Genomic DNA, 17535 nt, shown 5'->3' with positions numbered 1-17535 from the left:
CTCTGTGAGATTTTCTTGGTACAAGATACGGATTCTGAAAACCATTTTAAACTGGACTCGTAATGTTCCATGCACCATGTATTTATGTAGGCGCTCGTAAGTTTTTCTCGATGATTCTGCTTGTAAAACGTTTACAAGCGGATGCTTCCAGGATATTTTAGGGTAAAATGTGCGTCCAATATGTGAGTGTTTTTGACCACGCGGGAAGTGAAAGTGCTGGATATTGGCCAAGAACAGGTCGATATGCAGAACAAACTTTACGCCACAAAACTGTTAGATAAATACTGCTTGTATTTTACTTTTTTTTTGTTTGGTTGCGATTTCATTGCAATTCCATTGCGATAAAATCGTGATAGATATAACCCAGTTTAGACAGTACCTGCTCGGGTCACCAACCATAACACAGAATTCGATTCATATCACCTGCTTCCTAAGTTAGCCGTGTTATAAATAATTTTGCTAGGGGATATGAATGCTCATAAACCTTGCCCTGATATTACGCTAATTATTAACGGTTTTCTTTTGTTTTTGCTGAGTCATTTATTACGCGGCACCGAGACTTCGCGTTCAGTCTCTAAATTTTTACGATAGGGCAACATTGTCGTTTTCACTTATTGAAGAGATGACAAACTTTACTGAACAAAGGCAGCCCACAACGACGCAGGATTTTTGTGAAGCTGATAAACTCGAAGGATTTCATTACATAGTTCTTGCATCAGTCAACATTTTCCTTTCCGTTGCTGCAACTTTAGGGAATGTCCTGATCCTCTTCGCTCTTCACAAGGAGTCTTCGCTGCATCCGCCGTCCAAGCTCTTGCTTCGTTGCCTTGCAATTACAGATCTTTGCGTTGGTTTGATATCTCACCCGATGTTTGCCGCACAGTTGCTATTCAAGATGTACGAAGTGCGAAATTTGTGCTCGCCCTTTAATATCTGGGAAAGCCTCCTCAGCGTAATTTTCGGTGGAGTGTCTTTGTTGACAGTAACAGCTGTGAGTGTGGACAGACTTCTTGCGCTGAAACTGGGCCTGCGATACAGACACACTGTAACAATAACACGAGTTGGTTCAATTTTAACCTGCTTCTGCGTTGTGGCTATTGCAGTCGCTTTCGCAGAACGTTTTTGGAATTTCGAAATTTTCACCAACGTGAAGACCGGAGTAATAGGGCTGTGTTTAATAACTTCATTTTTTTGTTACGCGAAGATCTTCATTCGTCTGCACCGTCACCAAGTGCAAATGACAGCCAACTCCTGGCAGCCAAACGGAGAAGGAACTCCTTTGAACATTGTTCGATACCGTAAGACAGTTTCTGCAGCACTCTGGATCCAAATAACATTAGTTGCATGTTATCTTCCGAGAGCTTTCACTTACACTTTTAGATCGGCAGCTTTTGCTGGGGAGCTGTACACAGGCACACTTGTGCTCTTCAATTCCAGTCTCAACCCGTTTCTTTACTGTTGGAAGATCAGAGAAGTCAGACAAGCAGTGAAAGACACTGTCAAACGATGTTGCTATTCTAGTTAGACAAAGTATTATTCGGGTGTGTAGTTTACCAAAATGGCTGTATATTAAAGGTAATTTAGGGACGGGGGGGGGGGGGGGGGGAGGGCGGAAGTGTAGGAGTTTGGGGATTACATGGTTTCGCGGGGTTTTATATCGACCAGATATTTGCGAGAGAAACAGTCGCTGCGCATATATTCTTTAGGGATTCGATGCTTCCTTTTTTTTTTCTTTTTCTTTTACTTAATTGCGTTTCCTAAGAATCGGATTCACAATTATTCCTTAACTCCTCTTGGGGTATGGAATTTCTGGATTCAAAAGACTTTTTGTCACACAACCTCAGATTCAAATATTTTCAAAAGAGCGCATTTCGAGAGAGAATCCAAAACCTCAATGGTGTCAATAGCCAATCGTTGTGTCACACCAATGCGAGAAAAAGTATTCTACTTTTTCCGCACAGATTTTATTAGGAATTTTTGGCACACGACTCTGTCCTTTCCGAGAATAACCAAAGAGAATCAGTGACGATTGTATCAATTTAGTTACTTTAGATCAGATAGAAATACTGACTGGGTCAGTACAGTGAATGAGGAAGGTCTTTGACGAATAGGTTGAGGATGTACTTTAAAAAAATTGCACATGGTGAAAACTCATTGGAAACATTTTAGTTTTAATTCAAAATCAGATAGAAGAATAAATATTTCGGAAACCACTTCTTACCTACATATCTCGAGTTCAGTTACCTAAAAATAGCAAAGGCTTTATTTCTTATGACTGGTTACGACGTTTTAAACCTTGTTAAGTAGTCTCTCCGATATAAAAATAAGACCTTGCGCTGTTTATCAAAATAAATATATTTACACATTACCAGGTATGAGATACAAGTTGATAAGTACACACTGCTGTTCCGTTGAAACTGTAGACAAAAACTGTACAAACTTGTGTTTTACTTTTTAGACAGTTTAGCTGAATAAATATATGAGTATTTTTTGGCAACGAACTATTTCCGCTTAAGTAACGCGTGATAACGCCTTCCAGTTGATCACGTAAGATCACGCTACGTTATTCATGTCTGACAACAAAGATGGCATACCGCTGTCATCTTCGTGTTGACCGACGCAAGGTGTCCAGCTCCATCGCTAAGCCTTCCATCTGCCGTGAAGTAGATTCCTGTGGCGTTAGAAACAATAAGAATAGATGAGAGAAATAACAGGTGACTCAGTAAGTGAAGTGTAGATTGTTTGAGAGAAAAAGACATGCGCAACACCTTCGGTAAGGCTCGACAACTCCTCTTCTTACGCCAGAATTAGTTTTTATTTATCACCGGCTTACATTGCTTTTGCATGTTCTTTCACTTCGCAACCCCGTTCCTACTCCAGTATGTGAATCGTTCTTACCTTAAGTCTTTCCAACTTTTGTGTCGTCATTAGGTTATAGTCCCTCTCGGCCTGTAAAGCATGTTTCATTCCTTTTGTTTCCCAGTGATTTTCAGCCACGTCACTGGCCAGTTTGCTGATGGTCATTCGGCTCGCCTGCGGAGAGAAACATGGATCAGCTAATGCAGCAACAGGTGTCTTGAAGTCGAGCTCACTTGGGCCTTCCTCCAATTGTTAGAGCTAAACATTTCCGTCCGTTAATGTTACATGACAGTTATAAGAAGTGACAAAACTGAGTCTCGTTGAACTGGCGTTTTGCTATCAAGCAAGGCCAGTCAATTTCCACGCTTCTGCGCACAGCACTCGCAGACTGCGCTGCAGCTTGAGGTACCAAACATCTCAGAACATAGCGCAAAATCATAACAACCCTTCCTTCCTTCCTTTCTTACTCTCATAAGTTCCTTGGCTTTTTCCGTGGCTTCGTCAACTTTTCTTTTTTCCTCATCCCTTTTCTTAAAGTTTTCTTTGTTTTCTTTTTCGAGCGCCTCCTGTACTTTTCTGCGAAAGAAAAAGAAACGTATCAAATGGTAAGACACTTTGCAGAAGATTCAGACTTCTGCGTTGATTTTTTCTCTCTGATTGCTCTAAAGAATCTCGTGCCACCATCTCAACCAATCAGATGTAAAAGTTACGCGAATTGTACCTTTAATCAATCGCCCTTCCCTCGCGTCCGGCAATTTCTATGTTTTTTCTTACGAGTTCTCATTGGCTTCTTTGTTCTGATTTGTAATTGTGATTTATTAGGTTTTCCCTTGAAGAAGCATAATGAGTCAATGTTTTGTTTTTATAAGGCATAAGAGGTCAATGTCATACGACGAGCCGCTCACTATGGCTGGCATGAAATCCTTATATCGTCAGCGCTTAAATCAGACGCTGATGCTTCTTTTTAAATGCTTAAAGGGTATGGAACCTTCTTATCTTGGAAACCTTTTTAATTACAGGCATACACCGTATGGGCTTAGAGGTGAGGCTTGTCTTTGGAATTGCCTAATTTTAACTTTAACGTTAAAAAGGCATTTTTTTTCTCTTACTTGTTCACTAAGTTATGGAACAATTTGCCCTCTCAAGTACGTCTTTCAAGGGATGTCAATAACTTCAAAAGTAAATTGCAAGATTGCGGCTCTTTAGAACGTGTCTTATGGTCTTCTGGTCACATTTTACAGCTATTTTTTAGTTTAGGATTTAGCTTTTTACGTTCTATGTGTTTATTGCTAGTTTTTATATATTTACTGAGTTGTTTTAAGATGGAATGATGTTGTACTATAGATCTTATTTATACACGTTCGTATTTTGAACGAGTTCTTAGCTCCTCGACGAAACGTGTTAAAACAAATGATTGATTGATTGAAGACACTCGATCTAAATGCGCTCAAAATTTTCCTCCCGTTTTAGGGAGGGTACTGGAGCGCATTTTTCTTGTATATTTTACGACGGTAGAAGGTCACGGTAAACTGTGCACAAAACGACGCAGCGAGTTTGTAGCCTTAGTAAAATAGATAGATCCATTTAATTTTATTTGTACATCTGATAGCCGTACCTTGATCGTACTAACTCAGCCTGTAGGCTTCCAAATTTTGATTTGAACCATTCTTGAGCTTCGCGCAAATTCTCAGAAACCTAAAAAACAAGACATTGAATAACAGAAAATATCATTAAGAGGGCGCTCTTACTTTGAACAACCCATAGGGAGTTTCTGTAAAGAACAGAAACATCACCAGCAGCTACCTACAACATAACACTAACGAGTTAAAGAAGAAACGTTTGCTTAAGGATCTGATTCACAGGGTTGCCTGAACTTAGTCATGTTTCTGTAGCATGAAGGAACGAATAGTATGGATGCTTCTCCTGAGTGGGTTCGAGTCCAGTGAAAGTTACCCCTCTCTCCCTTCCACTTCACCAACCCTTGGCATTTCCAGGGGGATTTCCCCGACAATTCACCAGTTCTTATTCATACTCTTAGTGAAGAGTTACATTGCAGAGTAATGTGTCTTGCCCGAGACTGCAGCACAATGACCCGGCCTGATTTCGAACCCAGACCTCCTGATCAAAATCTAGCGCCCTGCCAATTTGACAGTGGATCTTCCACAAAAAGAGGGTTGGTAGACTTTCCATTATAGAAACCGTAAATGGTACATATAGCGCTAAGGATGAAACACATACACAGTGCACAAGCCATTTCTCTTATTCAGTCCACAAAGTAACTACAAAAAATTTGATCAGTGGAGGGACAAACATACCTGTTTTGTTTCAAAATTGGCCTCTACAAGTTTCCTTTCTGTATCTTTTCTGGATGTTTCCAAATCCTTTTCTCGTGCTTGAAGTTTCTATAGTATGATCAACGCAACAAACTCAAATGAAACGTGTCTAGAAATCAAATCCCTGTCGGCAAACTCTAATCCTCAAAAGCACACCCAAAACGATCAAACAAAAGACCAGGTTTTGACGAGATTCGACCCTTGACTTCCACTAGAAACTAGTTGGGGGCTATTAACTTCTGAACAAGGAAGCCATCTGTCAAGCGAACAGGGCAAACTTTAGAAGCCTTCTTGTTACTTGTTTGGAAGTAAACCACACTTTGACTGAAGGGTGATATTAACCTCACTAGTAAACTACAAATTGAAGAAATTGCAGTCAAGAAAACTTAAAAAAGTAACGCTCATGTTCAGTTGCATCTGGGTCAATCAGAGCGAGCAAAGTATCTCAGAGAGGCACTTGAAGTTTGTGATCTTAAAAGAGAAATTTACTCGAATTAATTTTTTCCATTACTCACCTTATAGCGTTGTTCCAGCTCTTTTCTTCGGCTCTTTTCTTGCTCAAGTTCTTCATCCTTTTCTCTGTCAAAGATAACAAGCACTTGGTTACCACAATATTTTGTGCAGTTTTCAATTGGCTATCGGGAACGCTTGAGCTTTGATTAACTTCTTCGCTTTGTGATTGGTCTAGAAGACTCACGCTACATTCTCAACCAATCAGATTCAAAACTGAAATTACAACTCTGGAACTCGCGTTTTCCTGCGCGTTACTGAATCCGTTCCTTGTTCTTCTCAGTGGTTCGTTGTAGCATTGGCCGTTGTGACTACCTCAGGTTTGGTTCACCAACACGCAACAAAAATGCACTCAAAATGAATTGAAGTTTTTCGGGCCTAGCTTGATCTGATTTCTTTTTACTTACCTTTGTGCTTGGATCAATGTATCTAGCTCTGTCTGTAGATCAGCAAACTTTGAGACAAACTCTCCGATTGTTTTGGCCTACGACAACAAAATCAAAGAGATCGAATCAGATACTTAAAAAAACAGCCAACAATATAGTGTAGTTAGCACGAAACTGTTAGTTCCGATGTGATGTCAGATCGAATTTGTCTCCCATAGCCGAAATTTCAGTCGGAAAACTCTCTTTTAGTCGCGCTTACGAGACTTTCACGAAAATTTAGCGAAACGATACTGGATTTTCCGACGAAACAAGTATGAACTTTAGGTGCAGTTTAAGTTAATTCACTGCTAACAAATAAAAAAGGCCACTTTGCTTTACCACAAAACACAACTCAAAGAACCTTTACGGGCATAAGTAACCACTCAAACTCAAGCACATGTGTGGCCTTATCTAGCAGCAAACTCGCAAACTGTTATTTAGCAGTATTTGTTATTCTGGTAGGACGATTTGTATAACATATATGAGACTTGCATACCTGTTCACTGTTCTTACGCATGTATTCATTCTTGACACGCTCCAAATTGTTCAATTCTTTCTTGAATAGCTTAAAAGTAAATTAGCTATGATTAATTATCAAAACCCTGATGACATGAATGTCGTCACTTCAACGTACGCCGCAAATTTAATATTGTATCGTAGGGAAGTGTTTATGCTAACTCCATACTGTGAGTGGTCTTAAAAAACCTTGCGCCTCCGTTCGACCAATCACGCACCTACGTTAGCCTAAAGTTCTTAATTTCATAATTTGCAGACCGTTTTAATCTCTTACACTCTACTTGTTCCTTCCCAGCTTATCAGCTCCTTTTTTTGTGTTTTTCTCAGGTCCCAGATACAGACATTGTAAACATGTTATCGTCTCTTACAAATTGAAGGTACTTCTGCATGTTACAAACAAATGAACAAAGAGCAGCATCAAAATCGTTTTCCTTACTTCGCTCTGTAATTGGTCATTAAAACTTTCGCCACCGTTCGACCAATCAGATGCAAAACTGAACCAACACGTGACTTGGGCACCCGCGTTTTCCCGCGCTTAGGCAGTTCCAAAAAAAAAGAGTTTAATATTTTTTACCTCAGTTTTACTCTTTGCACTCTCCTCTTCCATATCTTTAGCTTTGTGAGATTTTCGTAGCTGTTCCAGCTGCACTTTCTGTGATTTTACTTTGGATTTGTTCTTGGAAAGTTGCTCTTCCAGCTCCTTGACTTTGTCTTCCAGATTTTTGTTTGATTCTTTCAACTTGCTCTTGTAACTGTTTGCGTCTTCCAGATCTTTCTTTAGCTATAAAGAAACATAAATTTTAAAGACACCATCCTCTGAGTTACCTTTAAGCAGGCTAGTCTTTTGATTAAATGATTGGTCCAGAAAGCTCACGCTTCGTTCTCGACCGATCAAGTACAAAACTACAACCAATCGCGACTTGGTTACCCGCGTTCAGTTTTCCCGCGCTTGAGCACTTTGTCTGTTTTGACTTCAAATCCTCATTGGCTCGCTGTGATATTTTCCTTAGCTCTGATTTGTTGTTGTGGTTACGTTGGTTTTGGTTTTACAATATTGCACAGAATCCTGTTAAAATAATTTTACCTTGGACATTTCTTTCTTGTGTTTCACCCGAGTTTCCTGTAAGTCCTTTTGTCCTCTTCGAAGTACTTCTTCCACTCTTTCCTCGACCTCTGCAGCCTTCTGCTCGCGGGACTCTCGAATTTGATGATCTCTGGCAACAGAGAATGTTATGAGTTGAATGACCCTAGAAGCAAAATTATTCTACATCTTTTGCATAAATAAAATGACGATTCTAAGTTTGACACTACCTATGAAAACTTCGATCAGGGAACTATGAGAAAATTATTGTAAAACACCTTCCTTCCAGCAATTTTTCAAACTCCACTTGCTTTCTTCCTAACTCTGTCTGTAGCACCTCTATGTTATCCTGCAGTTCTTTGTTCGCTGACAATAGTCTTTCCAGTTGGACTGACATTCCTTCGCGATCAACTTGCGCATCGGAGAGCGCTTCACGTAACGGTCTAAGCTAAAAAATTATTCGGTATCAGATAGATAAATAACTAAAAGGACCGGGAAATAAAACGCGCTCTCTAAAAACACTCAAACAGGTGTCCAGGGGCTTGAAAATTCCCCTGGCTACCAGAGAAGAAATGTATCAGGGGACTAGGGTAACTCGATGGAGTGAGGGGGAAATTTCCTGGAAACTAAAATTAGAGTAAATTTTCTCCTTAGTGATCGCCCAGAGTTATTGAATGTCACATGCAGTACACATTTCTTTGGCTTAAAGCCTTATTTGTTTAAAAAGGATGCTGTAAAATTCCAGACACCATTACGTTAAAGTTGTTAACTAGAGGGAACGAAGGGGGGAGGAGCTTACTGGAAAGGGGTGGAAGAGGGGGGGAGGGTTCATTAGAAACTTGAAGTTACGGACGGGAGGCATATCAGAGAGGGGAGGCTCGTGAAATGGGATGATGATTAGAGCGTAATTATGAGAACGAGGGCTTCATCCTGACCAATCACCTATCAGATACGTCCTTAACCAATCAGAAACAATTCTCATGTCTTGTGCCTAACATGATTTTACCGCTTTCAGTTGCCTTGCCTTTTTATCAGCCAAACGTAATTTCTTAAATTTTTTGTGAACATAGAAATTTTTGGTGATGTACTGGACTACATAGGCGAGAAACGCGATGAAAAATATTTTAAGGAGTTATGTTTCCAACTAGATTGGATAGTTTTTCACCTTTTAAGCTAAAGTTCCTCCTACTCACCTCTTGTAGCTCTGTTTGTTCGATGGAGATGATTTTACTTTGCAAGGCATCATTCTCGTACTGTAGTTGTTTGATGAGCTCCTGAGAGGAAATCCTGCCAAGCAACAGACACGACTATCTTAGGGCTAAAATGGAGATTTGGGAAGGGCTAGACTGTATTTTAGCCCGCTTGCACGCCTGCGTGATTTCTTAGACTGTTTTGTTATTATTGTGTCAGCTATTATTTTCTCAATGCCATCCAAAGTGATGATAATCGTAATACAGTGCATTTTCCTTGGCTACTTTATATCCTCAAAAACCGGCATGTCCTTTTTCAGAAATTATAAAGTTGCCAGGCAAAATCACGTCATATTTATTTCCATCTGCACTGCTAAGAAAAAACTTGCGAAGTATAAACGCGTCTTTAACGTCTTTTAAACAACACTCACTTATCCCTCCGAAGTATATTAACCTCGCTGTCTTTCTGTCCCATTTCAGTTTGAAGCCGTTCCATAGCTTCCTGTAGCTCTGCGTGTGACTTCATCAAACTTTCAATCGTGCTGGACAGCCGCCCACTGTTTTCCCGCGCATCGTTCAGCGACCGCTGCAATGAGTCGACCTGGAAAGAAGCAAAGTACAAAGTAATGAAACAAAAAAGAAGCCCCAGAGAATCTCAGGGCGTTTAACCCTTAACACCCCAACAAACGTATTAAAATTATCCACACTGTTCTCTTTAAATTTCCTGTGGTAATGACAAGGAGAATTTGTTTGACAATCAGGAGTCTGTTAAATTGGTGATCATTTACTTTTTCTCTCATGACCTTTACATTTGATTCAACGGTGATTCTGTTCAAGAGTTCAAGGGTTAACGTTAGTCGCAACAGGCCATTCATTTTTCGGGACGCTTTCCACAATAATTAAAAAACTGGATTCCTTCAGAAGACTACATGAAACTTTAATACTAATAGATCTGACCAGAAAGTTTTAATTTAGAACTCTAACTAAACGCACTGATAATTATAGATTGCATACCCGTCGATGTTTTTGAACTCATTTCCTATACATTAAATAAAATTGAATTGAATCATTAGAGACTGTTTCAATAATACCTTGTCATTGTACTTTCTCTCCAAACTCTCTGCGTGTTGTACAAGTTTTTCCACTTCTCTTAAAGCGTTCTCTCTGGACTGGATCACTGACCGTAGATCAGAATCCTTCCTGCTATGTGCTGATTGACCCTGCAAGAACGAAAAATCCACCATCTCACGTCAGCTCATGTCCGCCGACTTATTCCAAGCGACAAAAGGAAATTAGCCATTACAGCTTTAAGTAACAGTTTTGTCCAAAGCGATTTTTACCAGAGCCAATACGAGGAAACTTAATTCTCGTGAAAGATCGTACTTTCCGCGAAGCCTCCACGATAAGCAGAGCAATGAATAGGTAGTAGTGTTAGAAGTATTCTAATTGCCTCCGGAAATCTCCGTAGCGTCCTCGGAAATGTTCGAATATAATTGTCTCCACAAAATAGAATCTGTAATTCCCCAAACAAAATCTCACAATTTTGACTGAAAATATAATAAGCAGTCAAATAACTCCCTTTGACTGGGTTGATGATTCACAAAATCGCTGAAAAACGTGGTAAGTAGCCAGATTTACTGTTCCCCTTTCCCTGCAAACTCACGAAAATTTTGCAAGATTTTTAATAAGCTATCTATCATATGCCAAATTCTACGAAAATGCATTTTAGTGTGTTGTTAAAAATAGTACACAATTTCTAAGAATCAGAGCGAAAATTAATTTACCTCTCTTATCTGCGATTCCAGTTTCTTTATTGTGCTTTTATATGACTGCAATTCGACTAAATTCTAAAAGTAAGACAAAGGAGATCAAAGAATGTCTTTTTTGTGCGTTTTTCAACTGAACTGGCGTTAGTTTGTGACGAGAGCGAGCGGAGTGTCACACGTGAAACGAGCGCGAAGGGCGCGGCATGCGCGTGAAAAGTATTCAATTTTCGCGTTCCTTTACTCGCGCGTTTATCGCTCTTAGCGCTCGTCTCACGCTCCCTCCACTTGCCTGAAATAAGCCAAAAATCGCCTTCTGTTCTGCAAGCCAAGGTGTAATAAATGTTTGAAAACATCAACATTTACGAGAGTTAGAGACAATTGTCCAAGGAAAAAATTTTTTTTGTGACAAGAGCGAAGGACAAACAGGGCAGAACAATTAATAACATTAATAAATAATTAATAAAATTAAAAAAACCAATTTTTTTTAAAGGTTAACAGAATACCTTGCTCTGTTGGTTTTGTAAGTTAGTGTTGATCTTTCTGAGCTGTTCAGCTTCGGCCTGTAACAAAACAGTAACTGAATAATAAACACAGTATTTTGAACGTAGTCCTATTTTTCTGCTTCAACAAAAAAAATGCTCGAGGCTAAACACGTCAGTGTTTAGAAGAGCCCTGCATTTTTTTAATACACAAATTTGTAACCCGTACCTTTATAGATCCAAACGACTTTAATTCTTGCTGAAGATGTTCGACCCGAGACTGAAGAATGTAAAAGAAGAACATAGAGTAAAAAACTAAGAGTTTCAGTAAATCGGAATGTACTTGCAAACGTTTAAGATTTAAATTCATCAAATGATGTAACAAACATTTATCATTGAACATATTTTAACCTGTAGTGACCAGAAATTGCTTAAATAATTTACAATCGTGATATTCAGTTACCTGTAAGCTTCCCTTCTCAAAAGCTAGTCTGTTCTTCGACTCCATCATGCCTTTCATAGCTTCCTCAATTTGGCCTTGGCTGACCTTTAATGTAAAATAATTCAAGATTTTAAAATATGGAGGAGTTGTTCCTGTTTAATATCACAAACTCGGATCAATGTTGGTATCTGAGCAACTGCGAACCTACCCCTCCCCTAGCCCAACATTAACCTAGCTTGTTAACAGTTGACTGTAGTTGGGTCAGGGGAGGGGTAGGTGCGTTGCTTGCTCAGATATTGATACTGATCTAGAAACTCTCCAATGAGATTAAATGCAAAGGTCCAAAATTGCGACTAGTTTGTCACCAATGAGAATAAAAAATTGACCACTCAACGGCAACCAGAATTTTAGTCTTGGCAACGTTCTTCATGTAAATCAATGCTCGAGAAACGAAACGTCAGTCAATATTTTTCACAGTGCTTCTATGCACTCAAATGATGATCGTTCACGAGAGCGCATCCGATGAAGCATAGAAACTTCTTTGAAACTTCACGTTTTCGTATGTCGCAGTGAGGCGGATCCTGACTGCATTAGTACCTGTTTTTCTTCAAGGGCACAAATTCTTTCCAGTAGTTTCTCATTTTCCTCTTCAAGCAACTTCTTTGATTCTTCCAGACCATGGATCTCTCCCTGATTAGAAAATAAATTTAGCAAATAAGAAGACGATAATACGTTAGTTGTGCAAATACAGGTCCATGAGAGGCGCGGTAGCCAAGCGGTTAGAGCGCTTGACTCCGTGTCTGTGTAGGACACTTAACTCACCACTATCAAGAACAACGATAGGTGTCAGATCTAAACCGCTTTCTAATTATTTCGCCCTTTATTTTATCATACTTCCTCCTCGGTGTTTTTTGTTAAGTTTGCTATCGTTTTTCTTCGTCAGTTACAACGTTTTCGTGCGTTTTCATACCGCACGTAATAACGCAGTCCTCTTAGATTTAAAGCCAGTCTCTTTTACCTTAAGTCGCGCTTGGCGCAGTTCTCTGTCCGAAAGTCTTCTTCAACATAGAAGTTATTCGCGATTGTAATTAGGCATAACCAGTGTAAGTATTTTACTTTAGTTTCGTTTGTATTCATTTTTGTTGATAATTTTTTATCTCGGTTAACTTAACTTTTATCTATGCTTTTTGCTTAAACCAGCTTGTGTGTGTTAGTAGTGTAAATAAAGTTCTAAGTTAAAAGATAACACTTTCTCTGTGACAATAGGTACCACTGAATTGCCAGGGACACACCTCATTCGATCGGTGGTTTAACATAAAATAGGGGCGGTTATTTTGCGAGTTGCATTTTATTTTTCCGAGCCCCCTGTGGGCGCGGAAAAATGCGAGCGATGAGCAAAAGCCTGAAGTTGAAGTTTCATGTTTAATTACCTCAGCATCTTTCAGTTTTCCAACAACTTTGTCCCTTTCATTTGAAAAGTCGCTAACAGCTTGGTTCACCTGAAATATCAATGACAATTTATGAAGACACAGCCATTATTTGGTGCCTAATTTTCACACACTGATAATAAGTTCTAAATGCACATGTGAGTGTACCTCATTTCTTACGACATCATTTTCTTTGGTCAAATTCTCTCTTTCCCTGGTCAATTCCTCTATCTTGGCTTGTAGAGTAAATACCTCTCTGTCCTGAAAATTAGCGATATGAAGCTAACTTTACTCAAAGCTTCAGGAGTTGCACTAAGAGAGAAAATCTTGAAAAGTGCCATAAAGAACTAAGTCAGCTCACAATTAAAAGAAATCAAACATCCAGGCACCGTATTTAACTTGATTTCAAGAGCACTACTCTTGATTACTGTATGTGCCTCATTTGAGAGCAGAAACGTCAGAAGATGCCATCCCCTATATTCTCCATACTGTTCTCTATACATCTCCTAAGGTGCTGATAAGGAGAATTTATTTGACAATCATTTTAGTTGGTGATCATTTCCTCTGTTCTTCTCACCCTACTGTGGGATTCAGGGGAAATATTTTGGGAGAAATTAGATGCTAGTCGCTCTAAGGTGGCAAAGAGTTAAGCTAGTAAATACAGAAAATATAGAATTAATAGCTCTTTTTTTACAGTTAAAAACTTACAAATTCCTGTTTCAGTCTGTCAGTCTTCCCTCTATCATCTAACAGCTGCCTGTGAAGCTTATTGATCTCTTCTTTAAGAGTATATCTGGATAAAAGTAAAGGTTAACAAAAGGTGAATGACAAAAATTCATACATTTAGATGCAGGACTGTAACTCCTTTCATCCTAGTATAAGTATTCACATTCTCCAAATGGTGTTGACAAGGTGAATTTATTTGACAATCAGGAGCTTCTTAAATCTCAAGATCTGGTAGTTAATTCTTCCCTCTGACTTCTACACATTTCCTTATAAATTAGTCATGAGAATTTGGTGTTAGATCAAGAGAACAACTTATACCTGACAAGTTTGATTATTCTCGCTGCATGTTTGCTGGATTAAATATAGATGTTTTAGGGAAGAAATCACATGTTTATCACTTCTGGGAGTTAAAGGATTTATTTGGTGATCATTTCCTTTATTCTCATGACCTTTGATTAAAAGAGGATCTGTAAGGAGAAATTGCAAACCAATCAATCTTAGGCATCAAAGGGAAAATCAAATCCTATCAATTGCATGACATATTATAATACAGACACGTGACATTGTAAGCACAATACTTGCAGACAACTCATGTTTACCTTTCATTTTCCATGTGATTTTGTTTTTCTTTTTCTCTGGCCACTTCTTGTGCTATTTCATGTCTGTATCTCTCCAATTCTCTCTCCTGTTCAGCCATTCGATTATTCCACTGGTCTCGTTCTCGTTGCAAAGCACCCTGGTGTTGTGAGACAAGCACTTTGTTGTCTGCAGTCATTGTCTTCAGTGTATCACTGGTTTTATAATGTTCCATAAGAATTTTCTCATGAGCTCCCTGAAATTGTAGCGCAAGAAAACTGGTTAAAATTTAAATGAAAAGAAAGACGAGCTTAATTTAGTACTACTTTCAATAACTGACTTCAATATGCTGATTAACAAAATTTTTCCACATTGAAAAGCAAGTTGATATTGAGAATGACATCTACAGATTCTACAAGAGCCAGCTTTTTACCTTAAGATCTTCATAACTCTTGCGAAGAACTTCAAATTGTTGTCTCAGTTCCTTGTTCTCATTCCTGAATTTTGTTACATCTGCATTTAAAGTCTATAGGAGCAAAACAGATCTTCGATTGATAAGTCTGCATCTAAATCATCACTAACTTGTATCCATCCTCCCAATCACTCCCATTTACTCATGAATAAGTAATTCTCCTTACTGTGTGATAAACACTTCTTATAATGCTAGTTCTGAGAATTTGGTCTTTGGTAAAGTGAGACAAACCTTTCTCTCCACTGTCAGAGTAGCAAGTTGAGAATCAGAGTTTACTGTAAAATAAGAAGACAAAATAATATATCATAATTATTATGAATAGTTAGAAAACCAGTATACTGATATAATATGATATCAAATTATTCAGCAATATTGTTTAGTAGTGAGTAACCTGATGGCCCTGCAGTCAGTGCACTGGACTTCAGATTGAGAGGTCCAAGCTCAAGATCTTGCCAAGTCATTGTGTTATGTTTTTGAGCAAAACACTTCTCTCTCACAGTGACTCTCTCTCCATCATGAGTACAAAAGGATAGTGGCTAACTGTCAGGGAAGCCTGATGAAATGCTGGGGGTAACCTTGGGATGGACTTGCATCCCATCCAGGGGGGAGTTGTAATACTCCTTGTTGCTTCATGTTATCATAGTGGAAACTGCGATAAGCTCTGGCTGAATAAGCTAATTGATTCAAGTGCTGAATACTGTTTTGTAACCCTTTTCTCATTTTTTAATCAATGAATCAGAGAATTACATTATGTAAAAATCTGCCAATGAAACAGAAAATTCTCCAGTGCTTTGTAATGCAAGCTGATGAAAATTTCATTGTTGATCTAGTTGGATATACTACACCTGTATCTTCCTGAAGTTGAGTGACAAGGACTTCCAGTTGCCCCTTAGCTTGCTGCACCTTCTCCAACTCTTCCCTGGCTGACACAGCCTCCCTCCTCAGTGTTTGGCAGTCCTGCGCTAATGTCTGAACATCCCCCCGTCCAGACTCTACAATCTTTTCCATATCTGATACTCTTTGAAGAAGAGAGAGATGCGATTCTTCAAGACTTGATCGAAGATCTTTTTCTCTGTTTAATTCATCTGTAAGCTAAGGGAGAAAAAAAAAATTATTTCATGTTGACTTGCATGCTTCAACTCCAGCTGTTTAGCCCTCCCAGGAGAGATTAACATGTAACTTCTCTCTATGATATTCCCAAATCATACAGCTAACGGTTAATGAGAATACTCTAACCTATCAGGTAGAAGTTATCTTGATTGTGCATCAAATTCTTGTAACTAATTATGTTGTGCTCCAAGTATTTTTCAGTTCTAAGAAGGGAGTACATGTAGCTTATTTCTTGGCTGCTTCATAATCTCTTGAATATTTCTATACATTTTTATATGCCGATTATCAGTTTTTATCAGTTTTACTTTTTTATATCCATAACTCCCTTTTCTAATTTTTTTCTTTTTTCTTAAGTTTAAGGTGGTCAATCTTGTATGGGGTCTGTGACCCTTTTGCTGACCATCCTTATGGCATTCTTTATGTTTCTTAGTCTCTCTTGTCATTAAATTGTAAAAAAGTAAAGTCATTTACAAGGAAATGTCAAGCAGCTAAGGGGGAGAATTAACTATCAGATCTTAGGGATTAAGGTTAAAAGTGGAGCTGGAAATACTGTCATCATGGCTGACTGCTAAAAAACTGCATGGAAAAAAGCATAGCTTTGAACTTTTACAGGCCCACAAGAATAGTTCAAATTAAAGCTTGCTAAGTTCTTTTGCCGCCTTGGAATCGGCAAATATCACCAAAAAATCAAAGAGGCATCGTTGAGGTCTTTACCTACCTCGTTAATTTTCTTGATTGATTTTTGTTTATTTAGCTTGAGTTCTTCCATTTTCAATCTATTCTGTTCGTTAATTTGAGTAGATGTGTCCAGCTCCGAAGCAAGTCGCTTCACCACAGTCTGGCTTTCCTTTTTCTCTTTCTCACAAGTCTCCAATTCTTTTTTGTACCGATGCAAGTCCTTTCGAAGTTTTTTAATCTCATTCTCGTACGTATCTTTAGGAAGAGGCGCCATATCTGGCTCCTTATCTATCATGGCAAGATTCTTTTCGGCCTCAAGACTACACATTGCAAGTTTTAATGATTGAATTGTACTTTCAGCGCGACAAACTCTTGAAACCATTTGTTCATAATTTCGTTGAAGAATTTCTGTTTCTGGGGAGATCGATCCCGTGGCTTTGAATGGTTGAACGGGATTAATTCTCCCACTTTTACCATTTTCTTCATTCTCGGGGCGATCTCTGCTAAAACCGTAATCGGCCAGTTGATCCACTAACTTTTTCGTCTCTTCTTCAGCCATTTGTAACCGACGCTGCATCACCTCAAAAGTGTGTTGTGGCGATGAATTCGAACTCGATCGCATCGTTGGAGAAATGACTTTACGACTCATTTTCTCCACTGAAAGTATCATCTAACTGAACTAATCCCCATTTAAGTTTGAAACCATATTTGTTCGCCTATCTTGTTTGTTTTCAAAGTGACATGCCTTTACGTTCAGCCATTTTGGAATTTCCGCCATTTTTGCTACACTGGGCCAATCAGATTTCAGCCTCAATCTCAGTAGTTGGGTCATGTATGGTAAATATAATGTACCAAGACTTGAAAGATTTTTCTTTTTTTTTTTAATTTTTAATCTCCTCTTTCTTGTCTCTTTTTAGTTTTCGTTTTTCCCCACTTCTCATTCAA

General features: G+C 38.7%; 2 protein-coding genes across 2 annotated transcripts; one reads left to right on the top strand and one right to left on the bottom strand.

The window, feature by feature from the left end:
* Positions 1-598: 598 nt before the first annotated feature.
* Positions 599-1535, top strand: LOC131791355 (melanocortin receptor 5-like). The gene has a single exon (XM_059108689.2). The coding sequence runs from the start codon at positions 623-625 to the stop codon at positions 1523-1525; it is 903 nt and encodes a 300-aa protein (XP_058964672.2). The 5' UTR covers positions 599-622; the 3' UTR covers positions 1526-1535.
* A 635-nt stretch (positions 1536-2170) lies between these two features.
* LOC131791362 (coiled-coil domain-containing protein 150) lies at positions 2171-17365 on the bottom strand. The gene is made up of 27 exons (XM_059108698.2): positions 16631-17365; positions 15648-15894; positions 15034-15077; positions 14764-14856; positions 14354-14586; positions 13737-13821; positions 13197-13289; positions 13032-13100; positions 12199-12291; positions 11623-11706; positions 11389-11439; positions 11184-11240; positions 10699-10761; positions 10006-10134; positions 9346-9515; positions 8918-9011; positions 8003-8172; positions 7728-7857; positions 7218-7424; positions 6624-6692; positions 6110-6186; positions 5708-5771; positions 5175-5261; positions 4475-4554; positions 3327-3435; positions 2899-3033; positions 2171-2671 (listed from the first exon to the last, which is right to left on the bottom strand). The coding sequence occupies exons 1-27, from the start codon at positions 17258-17260 to the stop codon at positions 2600-2602; spliced, it is 3435 nt and encodes a 1144-aa protein (XP_058964681.2). The 5' UTR covers positions 17261-17365; the 3' UTR covers positions 2171-2599.
* Positions 17366-17535: the final 170 nt, after the last annotated feature.

Source organism: Pocillopora verrucosa, chromosome 9 (genome assembly GCF_036669915.1).
Source record: "Pocillopora verrucosa isolate sample1 chromosome 9, ASM3666991v2, whole genome shotgun sequence".
Taxonomy (NCBI): Eukaryota; Metazoa; Cnidaria; class Anthozoa; order Scleractinia; family Pocilloporidae; genus Pocillopora; species Pocillopora verrucosa.
This window is presented reverse-complemented; position numbering and strand designations above follow the sequence as displayed.

What these genes read in the sequence shown, in the direction of transcription:
- LOC131791355 (XM_059108689.2), top strand. Translation starts at nt 623, where the DNA reads ATGACAAACTTTACTGAACAAAGGCAGCCCACAACGACGCAGGATTTT.
- LOC131791362 (XM_059108698.2), bottom strand. Translation starts at nt 17,260, where the DNA reads ATGATACTTTCAGTGGAGAAAATGAGTCGTAAAGTCATTTCTCCAACG. An exon ending in GTGCAAAGAGTAAAACTGAG is followed by an intron (nt 6,693 to 7,217) that starts GTAAAAAATATT and finishes TTTACTTTTAAG; the next exon opens with CTATTCAAGAAAGAATTGAA. An exon ending in GCTGAGTTAGTACGATCAAG is followed by an intron (nt 3,436 to 4,474) that starts GTACGGCTATCA and finishes TTTCTTTCGCAG; the next exon opens with AAAAGTACAGGAGGCGCTCG.